The sequence below is a fragment of the Perissodus microlepis genome, chromosome 22, assembly GCF_051167445.1.
Source record: "Perissodus microlepis isolate ML-2025 ecotype Zambia chromosome 22, ASM5116744v1, whole genome shotgun sequence".
NCBI lineage: Eukaryota > Metazoa > Chordata > Actinopteri > Cichliformes > Cichlidae > Perissodus > Perissodus microlepis.
In genome coordinates, this window is record NC_140481.1 from 21,990,515 (window position 1) to 22,008,365 (window position 17,851).

The 17,851-nt window shown below is 40.4% G+C and overlaps 1 protein-coding gene across 7 annotated transcripts in view; it reads right to left on the minus strand.

Annotated features, from left to right (window-relative positions):
- LOC146363083 (sodium bicarbonate cotransporter 3-like) overlaps nucleotides 1-17,851 on the minus strand; it is a 55,720-nt gene that overhangs the window by 7,334 nt on the left and 30,535 nt on the right. For 3 of the 7 annotated variants that reach the window (XM_084919603.1, XM_084919607.1, XM_084919604.1), the window contains exons 4-21: nucleotides 17,008-17,146; nucleotides 15,059-15,219; nucleotides 14,694-14,882; nucleotides 13,281-13,640; nucleotides 9,758-9,873; nucleotides 8,831-8,988; nucleotides 7,337-7,424; nucleotides 7,088-7,234; nucleotides 6,541-6,647; nucleotides 5,291-5,465; nucleotides 4,193-4,326; nucleotides 3,854-4,099; nucleotides 3,230-3,335; nucleotides 2,483-2,644; nucleotides 1,823-1,936; nucleotides 1,315-1,476; nucleotides 316-567; nucleotides 7-75 (exon numbers count right to left, since the gene is read on the minus strand). In XM_084919603.1, coding sequence (XP_084775729.1) covers nucleotides 7-75; nucleotides 316-567; nucleotides 1,315-1,476; nucleotides 1,823-1,936; nucleotides 2,483-2,644; nucleotides 3,230-3,335; nucleotides 3,854-4,099; nucleotides 4,193-4,326; nucleotides 5,291-5,465; nucleotides 6,541-6,647; nucleotides 7,088-7,234; nucleotides 7,337-7,424; nucleotides 8,831-8,988; nucleotides 9,758-9,873; nucleotides 13,281-13,640; nucleotides 14,694-14,882; nucleotides 15,059-15,219; nucleotides 17,008-17,146 — 2,885 coding nt within the window. The remainder of the gene's footprint in view (nucleotides 1-6; nucleotides 76-315; nucleotides 568-1,314; nucleotides 1,477-1,822; nucleotides 1,937-2,482; nucleotides 2,645-3,229; nucleotides 3,336-3,853; nucleotides 4,100-4,192; nucleotides 4,327-5,290; nucleotides 5,466-6,540; nucleotides 6,648-7,087; nucleotides 7,235-7,336; nucleotides 7,425-8,830; nucleotides 8,989-9,757; nucleotides 9,874-13,280; nucleotides 13,641-14,693; nucleotides 14,883-15,058; nucleotides 15,220-17,007; nucleotides 17,147-17,851) is intronic. The other 4 variants (XM_084919606.1, XM_084919605.1, XM_084919609.1 and 1 more) reach the window with 4 other exon arrangements.

A 17,851-nucleotide genomic window follows, 5' to 3' on the forward strand; every position in this document is an offset into this window, starting at 1 on the left:
ACTTACTTGAATGCCTTTGAGGGAAGAGACACCCATGTAGAGAAAGACTCCGTACAGAACCGGCATTGGAATAAACTGTCGAAAGCACAAATCAAACAACATATTAGAAAATATTTAACTTACGGTACATGAAGGAAAAAGCTGAAAACATCTATGACACACTTGTGCCAGGTGACAACACATTAGTTAGTTTACACGGAATTAACGCAACTTGTGTCAAATAATCAAAAGACATTATTATGTACAGTGATTTACAGGGGGAAGCAAATCCTCATGAAGAAGCAAATATTATTTCACTGACAACCCCCATCGCACCTTGAGCACTGATGTCATGAAGACAGAACAACCCATCAGGACAAAGATCATAAATCCCGTGACTCGCTGTTCCCGGATTCCCAAAAACTTGGGCTGTTCTCCCGGTGCGGAGCAGCCAGACTCCACCTTCAGGCTGTTAACGTGGGAAATGGAGAGGACGGTTGCAGCCACAAACCACGGCAAGCCCATAATGGAGCACACGCCCAGCATTATTGCCACGAGGAGCAAGTCCAGGTGATAGCCACATCCTTTCTGTAAGATATGAGAAGTAGAGGCATGGACATACACAAACTTTCAAGACTGAAGAAAAAAATCTTTGTGACAGATTCATTCACTGTGATCAATCAGCTATTTGCCTTTTTCTGTAAAAAAAATAAAAAATTAAAATTAAAAATAAATTTTGTGAAACTTTTTATACTTCCTCCAGCTCCTCCCTTTAGAAGTGACCACACTGAATCGTCTGTCTCACCCTTTCTCTACCGTCCCTCTGCATGTCCTCCTTCTCTACATCCATAAACCCTCTCACTGCTCTTCTCTATCTTGTAAACCTTCCATTTCACTCTTGCTGCTGTCCTTCTGTCACAAATCACCCTTGACACTTGTGTTCACGCTCTTCTTCACCTCTTGCACTGTCCATTCCTTTGGATGCTGACCCCAAGTATTTAAACTCATCCACTTTCACTAACTCTACTCCTTACATCTTTACCTTTCCACCTGCTCCCCACGGAGACTCCTGCCTGACTTCATCAGTCAAACCTGTCCATCACCACTGCAAACAAGAAGGGGTTCAGAGCCAATCTCTGATGTAATCCCACCCCCACCTTGAACCAATCTGTCACTTCTACAGCAAAACCTCATCACTGTCTCGCTGTACTCATACATATGCTGCAGTACCCTAGCATACTTCTCTCACTCCGGACGTCTTCATACAGTACCACAGTTCCTCCCTTGGCACCCTATCACAAGCTTTCTCAAAATACTTTCAGATAAAAGTCAGACCTTCAGCTTGTGCTCTTTGCGGTTGATGATGACTGCCGTGATCTGCTGATCCATAAAAATGAGGATGGTGCAGAGCATGGCAGGAAGTACTGCCACCAGCAGTGTCCACCAAGGGTTTTCTCCTAACGGATCCATTAGCCAGCCTCTGTTCTTTGAAGTTGGCTGAGGGGGAAAGTGCAAGCCACATTAAGTATATACGGTATGAACTAACTGAGAATATTTATCTTACACATTACTTGTAATGTGTTGGTCAGAATCTAGACTATTCCAGAAAGAGCTTTTGTATATGAAAGCCTTAAGCACACACAATCTGTACTTTTACATCTCTGAGAAGAGACTGCTAACACTGTAAAGAAACCCTCGAGTAAAATACAATAGAATTACAAAACCTTTACTTTATCTACAGATTATATACTTTGTTTAAAGCTTACAGAAGATAATAGCTACGATCCGTAAAAATGTACTCAATAGTAATAAATGGAGCAATGCAGATGAACAATATGCCTACCTCAAAGCGGTCAGGAACATTCAGTTTAGGAGACGGGATCCCCATTAGGTAGTCCACTAGCACCATAATCATGATGGTTATAAACACTGCAAAGTCACTAATAGTGGATCGCACCTATGTAACACACACATATACAAAATAGATTAATTTATTTAGGGATTTGACATGTTCCTTCAGCCACCCTTTATAAATGTATTCCTAAAACAAAGAAGCGAAGCTGCTTAACTTCATATCATTTCCTTCTGTAGGTACAGCTCCATCAAAGTAATTGTTACACATTTTACAGTTTACACAATACCAACACCGGCCTACACCGAGTGATAACACTGTAGATGGTACTATGTGGGAGGATGCAGGAAGATCTCTTCTTTCTGCACATGAGTCTGCTCCTGTAATAATGACTCAATGCAAACATTTACATAGTGTCAGAACCTTTTAGGTTAATCTGCCCATACTTGCGTGCACCAGGTGTACAAAACATATAATGAATGACATGTGATGTTACAGATCTGATGCTTCATATTTCAAATAGTACTATTTAAACATCATTTTACATGATTAGGGATTAAACTGTGCTTTCTTTTGTCTTTTTAAAGCTTCTTTTTGTTACGTTTTACAAAAGAAATAACATACATAAACAAATTAAGCCCAACATCTCACCCTGGTGGGGAAGTATCTTTCTGTTTTAAACTGCTTGAGGAATGATGACAAAAAGAAGGTTGTGAAGAAGAGGATAACAGACCAAAAGAGAACATCTGGGATGTACGGCCCATGGTGACCACAGGCAGGACCCACAAAGTCTCCATGGAGCAATTTGCACGTCTTTAAAGAAGAAGAAAAAGGATAAAAATTTTATGAATCATCTGTATTACAGAGGTAGATGTATTGCTGGGGGTTGTGCTTATGACTAAAACTGTGAATTACCGAATAAACGTAAATGTCTGTATAATGTAGACTATTGGCTTACAGTGGAATTGAACTTCTGTGTTAAATCTACGCTGTAGGTATGTAATGGCAAACCTTTCTGAAACCTTATGCAGTAACTTACACCGTAACCTGACACACACCTCTCTAGTGATGTAACTTCCCAGTACAAAAGCACCACCTTTTCCTTCCATGCATTTCTGGCTACTTCTTTTGGTGCCATTTTTGAAATCAGCTAGAAGACAATGGAGCAACTCGAAGAGAGAAACTCCACTGCTAGCAAGTGTTTAGGTGGGAAAATTGTAGAGCAATGGAGACACACCACACACAGGTATAAAAGCTACTTGGGGAAGCTATGGCATGTGCTCTACATAGATTCAATGCATGAAGTCAACATTAAGCTTCACTGTTTGCTCTCCAATTTTAAAACTGTGTTTGTAATTTCTGCTTTTTACACTAGAGGTCACTGTGCGCTAGTCTTACTGAAACACTGAGGCTGCTCCATTCGATAGAGTCTTGACTATATCCGGACTGGTTCCACTTCTGCATGACCTCATCTGTAGCATTTGCTGGTGGAGAGCACTGACACCTGGGGACAAAGGATCCAAAACTAAGCAAAGTCTGTACCTTGAGCCTTCTGTGAGAAATAATGTTTAAGGTTCAATTAAAGCAAACTTTAAGTACATGCTACAGTGTATCTGCCGGGTAAAATTATATTTTCCTTAAGAGGGAACTACTTTATGTGATGCTTTGGAATTTAATCTAAAAACTGTAATAGAAAATGTGGAAAGTCCCTACTTTGAGACCAGGGGCAGACAAGTCCCTCTGAGGTTGTGTCAAAGCCCGTTACAAATCAGAAATTAAATGAAAATTTAATAAGACTTTAGGGTTTTCCCAGTAAACCAGTCAGCTGAAGTAGTCGTAGAAGAAGATAATATAAATTTTAACCTCTCTCATTATCAGTTAACGCACTCTTGCAGAGACAGCAATTTGAAGAGCTAAATTTAATGCAACCCGTGCAAACAATTCAAAAAATATAATACTGAGCAAACAATAATAAACAAATGGACCTTTAATCATTCATGTAACTTAAATCTCAGTACTTACGAATACAGAGTAAGGTTGTCCAAGCTGTTATGCATATTGACAGGGTACAATTCTCCCAGATGAAAGAGCTTCTCTAGAGCTTCGTAGATGAAGATGATGCAGATCAATGCTGCAAAGGCTTCCTCTGTGAAGCGGGTAATGTAGCAAACCAGAGAGCTTGCATCTGTGGCCACGAGGATGATACACAGGAAGGCAGTCCACAGACCAATGCTGGTCCGTAGAGACAGGTAGGACAAGCTATAGTCCCTGGGAAAGACAAAGAATTTCTATTAGACAATGGGAATCAACATAAAACACTGTTGAGCGTTTTTACTACAATGCAAACTTGCTCAAACTCACTTGCAGAACTTAAAGAGGATCTTCTCAAATACTAAAACAGGCCCCGTGCTGCCAAGAATAGTGAGGGGCTGGCCTGCAAAGAGGGAGTATGCTACTCCTGTCAGTGATGCCCCAAATAGAGACTCGATGGCGCTCTGTAGAGACAGAGGAGAGGAGTGGAGTGAGGGAATAAGAAAGGAGGGATTGGGGAGGTGAAATTGCACAAAGGAGGATACAGAGGGAAAGGCTGAAGGAGAAAAGCAACAGATGAGGAGGAGACCACAGACCAGAACATAAAGCTTTGATTAAACAGACATTATGGGCTGCGTCTGAGAGGCTAGATAAACTGTTCAAATGTTCCCACACTGCCGACTTGTCCGAAGTCATATCTCTGTGCAGCGTGTGAGTTTATTTAGACACATTACACACACACCAGCACACAGACTCTGTCTGTGCCAACAGTCCCTGGCCTAGCACAGACATCTGGATGAAAGAGAAGCAGACAGTGAGAGAGAACAGAGAGAACCACAAAAAGAGACACTACACTAAACAGTTTGTATGGTAACAAAAAGAAAGAAGTGAAATGTATTAATAGTTTGATTTTATGTAACATGTTTTTTATTTTGATTTCTCATACACGTGTTTTAAAGAGGTCAGAAACATGTTGTGTGTAACATGTGTGCATTTGATCCCATCTTATTGTCTAGTGTAAGAGTGTCGCATTATTTCGCTAAAATTGTTCAAACCGTGGAATGGATTTCTTATTTGAAAACACTGATAACACTATTATGGATGGTAGAAAGAACAGATTTTTGCACTTTACAACTTTAGGATGGAGCGTTTAGGATGTAAAGCGCTTTGGGGTCCTTAGGGACTAGTAAAGCGCTATATAAATACAGGCCATTTTTAAGATCCTGTGGAACTGGGGTATTTGCTTTCCGTCATTCACAATACCCTCACAGAACCCATCTGAAGTGCCAGTGCAAAAATCACAATATGTAGTAGCAATAGTCCCAAACGTTCCTCTATAACACGACTAAGGGATTAGGGCTTTTACGCCCACTGGAACCCATGAAGCGATCAAATACTGACTTTTAAGTGCCAAGCTTTATGACTCACTATGTTGCCTTTTGTCGCCTCCCCAAGCAGACCCCCGAATGTGATGACAGGAGACATGCAGGCGCAGTAAAGGAAAAGGACAGAAGCGAGACACTGTAGACTGAGAGCGTCCCTGATGTCGCTCCAGTAAAAGGGCGCTTTCCGCTTGACATCCAGGACCAGACCTCCGAAAATTCTAGAAGATTACCAGAGCAGATTTTAGTGCTTGAAATTTTCAAATTGAATGTAATGTAATTACAATTACCGTAAGAAAAAAAAATGCAAACTTCAACATATTTTCAATCAGGAAATGTGAAGAGTGGAAGCTTCAAGAGTATTACTGTCACAAAAACTCAATTAATATGAAGCTAAGTATCTAAGTGTCTGTGCTGGATCATGTGACCATCTGGTTCAGAGCTTATTAGCACTAAAGAAAAGACTCTTACTGTAACAGTGGCAGCTGTAAACCGATGTTCTTAAAATGTACTAATTTAATGTTTCTGGCTTCACTGAGATGCTGTCTGATGTTACTTACTGACCACTCCGCCTCTTTCTGCCTGTTTTTCCTTTGCCTTTCTATTTCTCAAATCCATTTCTCACCTTGTATATCGTCTCCTCTCTTTTCTCAAACACCAATCCAAAAGCCTTCCTGTGAGGTCTTTTTTTTATATTTACTTTCTCTCACACCTCTGAAATAACCTCTCTTGCTGTCCTTCACAGCCCCTGATGATTCTTTCACAAAGCCCGTGTTTTCATTTTTTTCCTTAACATTAGCTTCTTGTACTTTCTTACGCTCAGCTTTCCCTGAGTAGCTCGCTCATAGCACAAGCCTTTTATAGTTGCAGTGAAAGGGAGCGTGACTCTGTAAATAATACAGTGCCTTCCAACAGACATGAGTGTGTGTCAGTCTGAGGTTGCCAATAAACACATTGTCCTCAGTGTGTGGCCCGTGGATAGGTGGTATCAGTTATCCATAAATGTCGACATTTCAGTTTAACAGAGTAATGTATCTGCTCAAACAAACTAATGTCGTGCTTCTAAAATTTCACATTTCATACCATTTCAAATTTTAATATAAGCTCTGTTAGGAAAAATGATTTGGATGATAGCTTCGAATTCACAGAAATTTCATTTTAGAGCATCCTATAACCATAAATAAACCCCTGCAACTCAAGATGATAAACAGAACAATAAACAGAACAAGTCACTTCCATACAGGGAACAGCAGCTGACTGGATAGATGTTTAATAATGTCACCATAACATACTCACCTCCCAGTCCTCTGCAGCTCAGGCCCTGCATGATGGTCCTCCTCCTTTTCCAGTTCTCCAGCTGGAGGTGCACTGCCATTGGGCTGCAGTGGTCTTTTCCTCTTTATCTGCAGGTAGGACAGTTTAAAACAATATGTTCCATATGTTTTAATTCTTTTAAGGTCTCTCTCTTCGTTTAAGGTGCCTCTCTTACTGTGATTATAATGATATAAAGCTAAATGTGACATATAAACAATAGGTTACTGTTTATAAGACTTGTATATATGGAAGTACAGTATGGCAGATGTTGTATTCTTAATGACTTATCCAACTGTTTACCCCAAGCTGAACTCTAGACAGGCTGCCAGTCTATCACAAGACTAACAAAGAGATCTACACCTATGGCCAGTTTTAGAATCATTAATGCATCAGTGTATCCCAGGCAATTTTCTCTATATTTTTTGTTACAGTCATGTCATTTTTGGCTAGGTTTAAAATGAAAATGGACACTTAAATGTATATTCAGTAGATACACCGGATATAAAATGTGGTAGAGATCCTAACTTACCTGAGATGGGACATTCTTGGGTGGCTCAATTCGAATTGTGGGATCCCACTCTCCAGGAGGAAGGACAGTCACCTGATCAAGGAACTCATCTATCCCAGAGAGTAGATCAGTTCGGTCTTTGGCCTTGTATGCAACGTCATGGAAAATCTAGAAAATGAAATATATTTGGAGAACGGTTGCACAATTCAATTAAAATTTGAAAAACATAAAATATGATAAAATTCAAATAAATGGCAGTGTCCTTCTCACCTCGTCTGTCATTAGCGTGGCCATGGATCTGCCAATTTCATGGTACTGTGGTCCTTTACCGTGAGGACCCAAAAGCAGGAAAAGAAACCTTTCAACAAGAAACAGATTAATTAAATACACTTAAACTGATGAAAGTGATACAAACTGCATTCAGTCTTTCTTAAATTTTTGAGGAGCTGGTTTGTAGCTCCGAAATAAAAAAAGAAAAAAGGTGTCATCTCATGCTATGTATTTATGCTCCCTAGAGGGCACAACAACAGCACAAGCCCAGACATGTGAGATCAAGAGCAGAACCTCAGCTAACCTCACCTAAGGGAGCTACTTTACAAGTATGGAAGTACTTTGGCTATCACACCACCAACAAAGCGCAACACTTTGAAAAATGTGCAAGAAAAATAATTAAAGGTGGAAGCAAATTTGTTTCATCACTTGAGGTAAAAATACACTGTTGATTGCATCCAAGCTAAGAAGCCACATGAGGAGGAGATACCGACAGCTGGTGAGGTGCGACCCAAACATAAACAAATGACTCAACCGAGCAATGCTGGAGCTCTGGCTATTTGCCCTCCATATGACAGAGAGAGCAGACAGTGGATAGAAATTACTGATGTGGTTAACTTTTGTTTGCAGTCCACAGCAGCAGATGAGCACGGCTTTAAGAAACTGGTCAAAGTTTTTTCTGTTTATTTTTATTTAACCAGGAAAAAATATGACTCGAGATTAAAATAGCGTGTCCTAGTAAAGAATCAGTTTATCATAAGTTGAATAAATTAAATCCACACAGCAGTTAAGTACGAGTAATAAAAATAACAGAAAACAACGAAAACACCTAAAAAACCTAGGGTACATTTTTTTATTTGCAATTGACTTATGTTGCATCACTACAATGGCACTGCAAGAGTCTTGCAGCAATAGATTCACACTTCAAATTAGACAGTCTGACACCAGTGACAAAAATAAGGGTGGAAAATGCCCTTCATTTTGTCTGCACTAGCTGCTACTTACATACTGCAATCTCCCATAAAACGTTCAGTATGTTTTTCTACATCATCATTAACGTCTTTATTGCGAAGTATGATATCATTTCGGGGCTATATAGCCCAGCCCTACTAGTTCATCTTTTCACATTTGCATTGTTTATGTTTGTTAAGCCATCAGCCTTGTTGTTTCTTCTTTTGATCGCTTTACTTCTTCCCGTGTTGATTAGAAAAAAAACTAAGCGTTGCCTACATTTTTGCACACCATGCTACTAATTTTTTGCCCAATTATATGTTTCAAGATTTGTATCCAGGCATTGCAAAGGGTTGTGTATGATCACAGCCATGGTAAATCCACAGGTTATAGTAGGTCGACGTGATAGCAGCATTAACAAATTATTTAAAAAGTCTGCTTTAAAAAAAAACAAAACTAACTTGTCATATTTGTTGTGTTTTTTTAATGACAAAACTTTAGGCAAAGAAAAGACCTTATGTGATCCAATTCTTAATAACTTACCTTGTGGGCACAGGCACCTCAGTAAGGCCTGTGATAAGGACTGCAGGTGACAGTCGAACAAATGCAATTATGGGCTTCTCCAGGAAGTCCACTTCTCCCACTAGCACATTGGAAGCCTCAGCACCCGGGGGAATCTTTTTCATGAAATTCATGTCCACCTGAAGTCAGTGAAATAGTAAAATCATACATACAGATCTACACAGAAGAAAGAGCTTAAAAAAGGTATAACAAACTTGGAGCCAGTGGAAGTACACACATGCGAAAAAAGATGAAGATATGGGAATGAAAGGAATGGCAGCAGGTCAGTTGGATGCTATGATAATAAATGAATTATAAGGGGATTTGAGAGCAGCCTATAGAACTACATAGTACTGAGCAAAGATTGTCCATTGATTTTATCCATTTCTTATTATGTTCCTCAGATAAATGGCTTTTACTGCTACGCTAAATAAAAATAGACCCGAGCATGGCAACGTTTTGTTCATCTCTGTGTAAAAGGGTCTGTGCCTTCATCTCCTATGACTCATGCAAACACAGCACCTTATTTTTTGGCAATTATGGATGTTTTCATATTGACAAGTGCTTATGGCGACCTGCCATTTTACTTAATGGATGCAGACCTAGAAAATGGTAGGATGAATGGGAGCCATGCTACGGATTTCCAAAACTAAACAGTTATGTAACTTTTACTTTGATGCTTATTCTGCATCCATTACAGGAGGAGCAATGATTAATGCCTTTTACTGAGCCCAGAAGAAAAAGGCTGACAGGTATGTGATGTTGTCGCTCATAGAGGCTGTTTTCAATGGAGGCCATTGAAATGACTGTGAACATCCAGAAACTGAAGAAAAAAAACACTGATGGCTCAGTCATGGGTCCCTCCACCACCACGGACTGTTTCTGTGCTCAGTACTGGGGATAGGTTACCTTGCTGAAGTCGACACTGCTGCTTTCTCTACTGACCCCTACTTTGGATGGCCGCCTATCCATTGCCTTGTTGCTATCCAGATTGTTTGGGACGGAGTTCTGAGACACCAGTGGTCCTGGGATGCAAAAGAGGAGAGAAAAAGACAAAGGGGGGGTAGAAAACGTGTAAGTACAAGGCAGGAAATGACGGCAGGAGACCAGCTGTGAGGTCTGCCATGAACGCTATCTGTTATGTGATTAGTAATAAGATTAATAATGATAATAACAACTTTTAATAATTAAAGTAAGTGCCATTAATTTGCCTGTCTAATTATGAAGAAGATTATATAATGACATGAGTACTTCTTCTACTTTACAGCATGGGCTCAACAAACGTGAGGCAACTGTGGAATTTAATCACTCTAGGCAAACAAACCTGATACAAAGCGAATCACACATTTTTTTTTAAATTTAGTATTACAATTTAAATAAGTGTTTCAACTTCATATTTATATATTCAGTTTTAAAGGGAAAATTAAACACTGCACTTCACAGTATGTGCTCTTAGCTAAGTGGCTTAAGGAAATTTGCTTTAAATGTTCAACCAGATCAGTTCTGCAGTTTTTTGGCTCCAACATACTGCACCAAATGAAAAACTTTATATTACATGTGCATTCATTTAAACTGTTTAAATAAAAAAAAAAAAAAAACATATGCTGGAGCTGATTAAAGCTTAGTTGAATCTATTTTATTACGTTATTTTTCTGTCAAGTGAAATGATTTCTTCCACTAAATCCATTACTTGCTAAATGTGATGATGTGATACAGAGCAGCAACGATGTGACAGCTCTTCAGAGGGAAGATGATATTTGACACTACAGTATTCCTGAATGCTCCCAGTCTGTTGAGCTCATGCTCTGGCACTGAAGTTACTCCTGCTTGGCTTGAATTCATGTCGGCTTTGCTCTAAAGGTGAATGGAAGTGTTTGATGTCCTGGCAGATCAAATGTTAAAACTGTCATTTCTGTGGACGACTGGTTGCACACTTTATGCGATCTGAGCCATACCAGGTACAGGAACCGCTAGCACTTTATGCGAGATGAGAGAGGGAGATGAAATGAGGGAGTACTGCATATAAAGCGAAGGACTACATATGCATACGGTCCTCTGAAATTCTTTTACCAGCTTTTTCTTCATTTCCACTTCCACAAAAAAATAAAAGTCATCAAGAAATAATTAAGCAAACATAAAAAACAAAACACACCACAAGTCAAAGTGAAAACGTATCATTTCTGCCAGTGATTTCTGGCCATTGATTCATACCCTTGAACTGTACCCTGGAGTAACCCCAGTGAATGCTGGGTAGCTGGGACTGCTGAACAGAAACGTGATTGCTCACATACCTGACAAAGCCTCTTGAAATATGGGAGGGATTAGTTTAGGTTGTGTCTGCCAGCACACTTCATTCAGGAAGGCTAAGCCCTGGAATGCTCCACCACACCAGCCTTTTAAACAGTGGTGTCACAGCACTACCTCATTCATATGCAAAAAAGTAGCATAGATGTCTGAAATTACCGACTGGCGGAAATTCCAATAAAAGCCAAAAAGAAGATTAGAGGGTACATTTATAGCACCTGTAGGAATACATGTACAGATCTAAAATAATATAATTTGTTATATGCATGAAGGAGTATTAAATGCAACTACTGTAATAATAACAACAACTCTCTCTTTTAACGTGTAACAAGTGGAGTGCAGTGAGTCCCTGAATGGCCCGTGTAAAGGTATTTTACACATGACACGAGCACACTCAATGGGTGCATGACATTTACACATAAATAGCCTCTTGTCAACTCAATATCTACAATACCTTCACTGTATGTATTTGTAACATGTAAGCTAGACTTCAAATAGCCTCCAGACATGGCATATACACTTATACAGCTGTTAGAGTGTTAGCCATTTAGCTCAACGGTACAGTTTCTACAACCTCCAGCCAACACCAGATGACATTATTAAATTTAATGATTTGAAAGTGGAAAGGCCTGAAAGCCTCCTCTGAAGCCTGCTCTTAATTCTATGTATTTCCCCAGGAGGGGGTACAATTACAGAAGCTTGTCAGCTATAATAAGACCTCCCTAACCTTTCAGATTCAGCTCCCATCAACTGAATGCGGATTCTAACAGCCCATACTTTGAAATGGAGCCATTCCCAGAATGAAACAAACACAGACGTACGTACACACATGCACACAGAGTCTAATAATAAATTAAAACCGCTTGGTTCGGGAAGAACAAAAAGTCACAGTAGGTGCCAGTGTGTTGGTACATACAGTACCAACACACCAGCTCTAATCACAGGCTTATTTTTGGCCATGCTGCTGGCACACATTGCTCTCTCTACACTCTTAGACGGGTAAAAGAACGTTTATCTTTGGAACTGATGCCAAATGATGAGAATGGGTGCCAAATGATGCAATGGGAAAAGCACAAGTTGAATGACATTTCGGTGAAATCAAAGGAGCAGTCGCCTGAGGGCAAATGCTCATAGCTAAAAGGATTTAGGATGTATTGCTAGTTTTGTTAGTTACAAAACACCACTGCAAAAGCAAAAGAAATGTCCCAAGGCTTCTGCAAGATTTGCATCAAACAACAATCAATAAGTGCTGCTCTAACTGTGCAAAAGTCCCCAATATATCCTAATTAATTGATGGGAATGTATTCTTTATACAGTGCTGTGAGTCACTGACAACAGCAGGACAGCACAAAAAATAAAGACCAGCAGCTCCAGTTAATGATGCCCACACTAAGAATGGCTAAAGTGGGTTACAAAAACTAGGCAGCATTTTTCAGCTGTACCACCACAGAAATCATACAGAACACACTATCAAAAGATTTATGTGACACCAGTGATAAGAGTTACACTTTCCCTGTTAATACATTTGTTTGTTTTTTAAACATATCTAGCCTACGTAATTAATGCTGTGCAACTCTGAACTGCAGAAAACGAAGATGGACTGAATGACCTATTGGGCTGATAAACTGCTCATTAATAAGGTGAAATAAACCCAATAACAAAACCCCTTCAAACAAGTTTTTAAACTAATAAATGTGAGTCATGGTGAGCAGAATGTGTAAACAAAACATGAAAAGACAGATGACGAAGTATCGGCACAAGATTTTGGGGGTAGCTATGCAAACACAACAAGGGGAAGGTGTGAAGATGGACTCAGCTAAGCAAGGCGTAGATGCTTAGAAAATGTGTGGAGCAAAGTTTAAGGGGCAAAACAGGGATGAGAGATAGCAGAAAGGAACAGGTTGGTGGAAGAGATGAACAGAGAAGGGAAACAAGCAGAGGTTTCATCAGTGAGTAATGTCAAAACGTTTATTGATATATATACAGTATTCAGTGAGTGAGCCTTGCTGTGGATTAATTATGAGATGGACGCAAGGTTGGAAGTTAACAGTGAGCAGAGCTTTCATGCTAGTGCTAGTGTTCTCTGTTCAAGCTGTGACTCACACTGGCAGGCTACACAGATATTTGCCTTCTAAGGGCAGCAGCTCAACGCTCTGGGATGCTGAGGATGCTCGCCGGCTGAGCTGTGGTGATACCGCCTCTTCTTCTGGTGGGTCCTCATCCTCTGGAGGAGATACCACAACCTCAGGGATGCCTTGTGGGCCGAGGACTACGCCCTGTCTGTGTGATGGGCTCTGAGAACGGCGTAAAGCCTGAGGGGTGGTAAAGGGAGAAGGACCTGGGAAAAGCCCAGTGTTGGAAGAAGAAGAGGGCAGCAGGTGGTTGAGCAGAACGGAGACTCTGGACTCTCGTCTCTGGGACAGGTTGGATACAGAGGATGCTGTCCCTGGCTTGTGGAGAGAAAGACGTGAAGAGGACAGGCCCTCTCCTAACAGAGGAGACAATGGCAAAAAAAAAAAAAAAAAAAAAAAAAAATAAGGGAGGGGGGGAGGAGGAGAGGGAAAGAAAATAGGGGAAAGAGGGGATTGAGGGAGGGATGGGGTGGGACAAGGAATAAGGAACGGAACAGAAGAAAAACATGTGAAGTTGCAGTACATCACAGAAATGGTATCTGAAGGAGACAGCAAGAAAGGGTGGGCAACGATAGGGTGACAGAGGTGTAGTTAGAGATTCGTGCTTGCATAAACGTGAGCTAAAAGCATGGCTGTGTGCAGAAGAAGCCAAGAATGATTCAGTGAGGCATGTGGGAGGCTCTACAAGGGACAAACAATGTGTTATACTCAACTCCAAATAAGCCGGTCACACACTATGAGTGAGGCAAAGCTCCGAGTTCAGAGAAGCTTGCATGCAGGCGAGGATGAGTTAGCGCGATGTCGGTGCACTGCGAGGAAATGTGCTCTGTCACACACAGACCACTCATAAATCCTACACAACACATTCATATAAACATACATATTTCAGACTGCAGCTGTTACCATCACAAACCTACAACGTGAGAGAATTCTGATCTCTCACATTTGCATTTCAGTTTTAATGATGTGAAAATGCAAGCCCAACAAAAACCACAGGCAGAGAAGTGGAGAATGGGATATTTCATTCATTGTTAAAACCTCAGGCATCTAACCCAAGATCCTAAAATGTGCAACACCACTGTGGCCATGCCTAGTCAAAAAACAAAAGATGCACACAATGCTGACTCCAGTTGCAGGTAAAGCGTTATTTCCTGAATGTCACACCCTGAGGAGTGAAAACAATTAATTCAAACCCCAAAGCCAGGCCAGCCATACGGGTTAGCACATAAATTAGCACTCAAATTTCTTTTTCACTAAGGGGACTGAGTGCTTCAACAATTTTACTCACTTTAAACCATCCACCTTCTACGCTGGCTTTGAGGGATTTGAACAGTGGATTTTTAAGAACAGTTCCCCAGTGGTGGAAAACATCGGAGAAAAAGAAATGTGAGTGCGCCGTAGGATCTCACCGTTCTTTTCAAGCAAGAGTGGGTCAGAATGTTTCTTGCCTATGTCAGCAATGGAGCGCACAAGTGGGATGCGATTGCTGAGCTTTCTCTCATTCTGATGATGGTGTTTCTTCAGCATTGCTTCCCGCACCTTGTCACGCAAATCCTCCTTCAGCTGCCCTGACGCCACCATGCTGTCTATCACCATGTCTGTCACACAGTGGCAGCGGCAAAAACACAAACACACAAGAACACACAAAGAAGGTTATATATAGACCATTAAACATGTAATTATTATTGTAATAAATTCAATGCATTTCATAGTAATCGCAATGCTACCTAAAAATATAACAGTGATATGTAAAAGTCCTCTATTGTAAATTTACCTGCGATTTCCTCGATACTACTGGCCCTCATATCCAGCAAAACTGTGCCGTTAAGTATGCAGCTACGCAGTTCAAATAAGCTGTGTAAGGACAATGTGGCCACGTAAGGCTTACTCCACCTCTCACCACCATCTTCCACATCCTCTTCAAACTTCAGCCATCTGTAGGTAAGCGCCAAAAAACAGACATGTACAGAAAGACGACAATGTTTTATTTGTACCCACATACAAGCTGTATTGCAATTCAGTAAGAGTCTGCGCTGGCTTGCAAAGCCAAGATGCTATACATCCATCCATTTTCTTCTGCTTATCAGGAACAGGTTCGGGGGGGGAGCAGCCTGAGGCAAGGATGCCCACACCTCCCTCTTCCCAGCCACCTCCTCCAGAGCTTATACAGGGGAAGACGTTCCCAGGCCAACCAAGAGATGTAGTCTTTCCAGTGTGTCCTGGAAAACACCTCACCCGTGAGGTGCCCAGGAGGCATCCTCGTCAGATGCCCTAGCCACCTCATTGGCTCCTTTCAATGTGGAGGGCTAGCGGGTATACTCTGAGTCTCTCTCAGATGACTGAACTCCTTACCCCATCTCTAAGAGAGAGGCCAGCCTTCAGAGATAGCTCATTTCCACTGCTTGTATCAGTGATCTCATTCTTTTGGTCACTATCAAGAGCTTTGCCTTTCTTCTGATCCCTTTCCTTACAACAATGAACCAATGCAGCATCAGGATTACTGCCACAGGCCCAATCTATCTTCGAATCTCCCACTCTCTTCTCCCTTCACTTATGAACAGGAGCCCAAGCTACTTAAACTCCTCCACTTAGAGCAGCAACTTGTCAGTCAAGATGCATTTTTTTTTCTAAAGCACTGCAAATTAAGTTTTAGTTCAAATTATGTGAGTCTTTGAGATGCCAGGGAAGCTAGGTCGTCATTAGTAAACGTAGCACAAAAGTTTGTATTTGGTTGATTATTTCTTTGTTGTAAAAATGCTTTTTGTCAATAAATCTGCTCAACCGACAATCTAGGTTGAGAGTTGGGTATGTGGGTTGCACACATAAGAAACTTGCCAAATGCCAAACAGTTTATTCTCTGACCAAGACAACCACACTGACTTGCGACAAATGCTGGTTGAAGAATGTGATGCCATCCCACAGCCGTGTGTGACTAAGCTGGTGACCAGCATGAGGAGATGTCAGGCTATTGTGGCAGTGTATGGTTCTTCCACATGCTACTGAGGCCCCTGTTTGTTCAATGAATTGTTAAATTGCCAATATGTCTTGTTTCTTCAGACGTCAATCACTCAATCCAATAAATAATCCAGGCAAAAAGCAGAATAAGGCGTTTGGCATTGGCAGAGAAGATTCGGCAAGTTTTTCATGGGCACAATCCACATACTCAACTCTGCGGCTCAACCGATAAATACATTTTCCTTACAAATGTGGGACCATTTAAACGGTTGCCAAGAAGCATTGTAACAACAAAGGAATCATCAAGCAAATTTATTTACTTTTTTTTTTTGCCAAGTTTATTTCAAACCACAGCAAACAACCCTGGAAATGTTTATGTATGATATTAGTTTTATTTTAATATCAAATTAAAATTGAGATTGTTCAATGAAAGAAATGTTTCAGGATTGCTGCAGATTCTGGGAGCATTAAAAATGCTGTGAAGGCATTATGAAATTATTCAATTGTCATTTAAAGTACTTCACAGTAGAAAAATTCTAAAGTTCACAATGATTTTTACTGAAAAATAAGCCACTTAAGCTGATAGCTGTGATTATTTGTCAAAAAGACCTTAGGTAACACCTTCCCTTTTAAATCTAACTGAAAACTAATGGTTTTCTTTTTTCTTTAAAAAGCCAATAGATCTGTGCTGTGGGCTTCTGTTCTGTTTTGTTTTTTTTAAACTTCATATGGTTGTTATGCTGTTCACACTTTCATCTGCCTCCTAACCTGGCAGTCTCTCTCCACTCAGTGGCAGTGCCATCTCTAAAGGACAGCTCATCCATTTCGGTGAAGAGGTCGTGAGGGACGTGCTCCAGGTCATCATCCTCCGTACCCAAGATGAACTGTACCCTCTGGGATGGCGTGTCTAAACAGAGTGGAACAAAAGGCCAAGGTTCATTTTTGCAATAATTATAACAATAACAATAAAATTTAAGAAACTGAACAAACTGTCAGGAAATGCAGGGAAGACAGAAGTTTCCAAAATAAAGTATAAACGCATTTTGGTTAGTGGCCCAATGTAAACAACTTTTCTTACTTCACAAGAAAATTGCACAGGGAAGATGTCTTATTCTGAAATGTTTATTTCAACTCTAAAGGATGATATGGGAAAATGCTCTGGGAAAGCAGAGATTAAATCTACAATTATAAAGGCGGATGGATTGCGTCTATGTGTAGCTGGTCACGACAACCATCTATGTAATTGCTTTTCTTTGAGGAAGAATACATCTGCATGGTCGCTACCAAGAAGTGTGCTAAAGAGAATAATAAAACTCGGACGCTTTAGCATCTTCCTTTTCATGTCTGATTGAATTGAGAGATACAGTATTAGGATATCTGAAACCACAGAGAAGAAGGAAATAGATAAAGTAGATTAGAAGACTAAACTCCACAGGGAGGAAGAAATTAAATAGTTGGAGTGAAAACGGGAGAGTTACTTTCTGTTAACACAAGGGTACATTGTGTGGTGATTTGGTGTCTATTACGCACTCAATATTAACACTTCAGTTCCAACTGAAAAACATTTATTTTCTGGAGCAAAAGCAAATACTGAAACATTTTTTTTAAACTT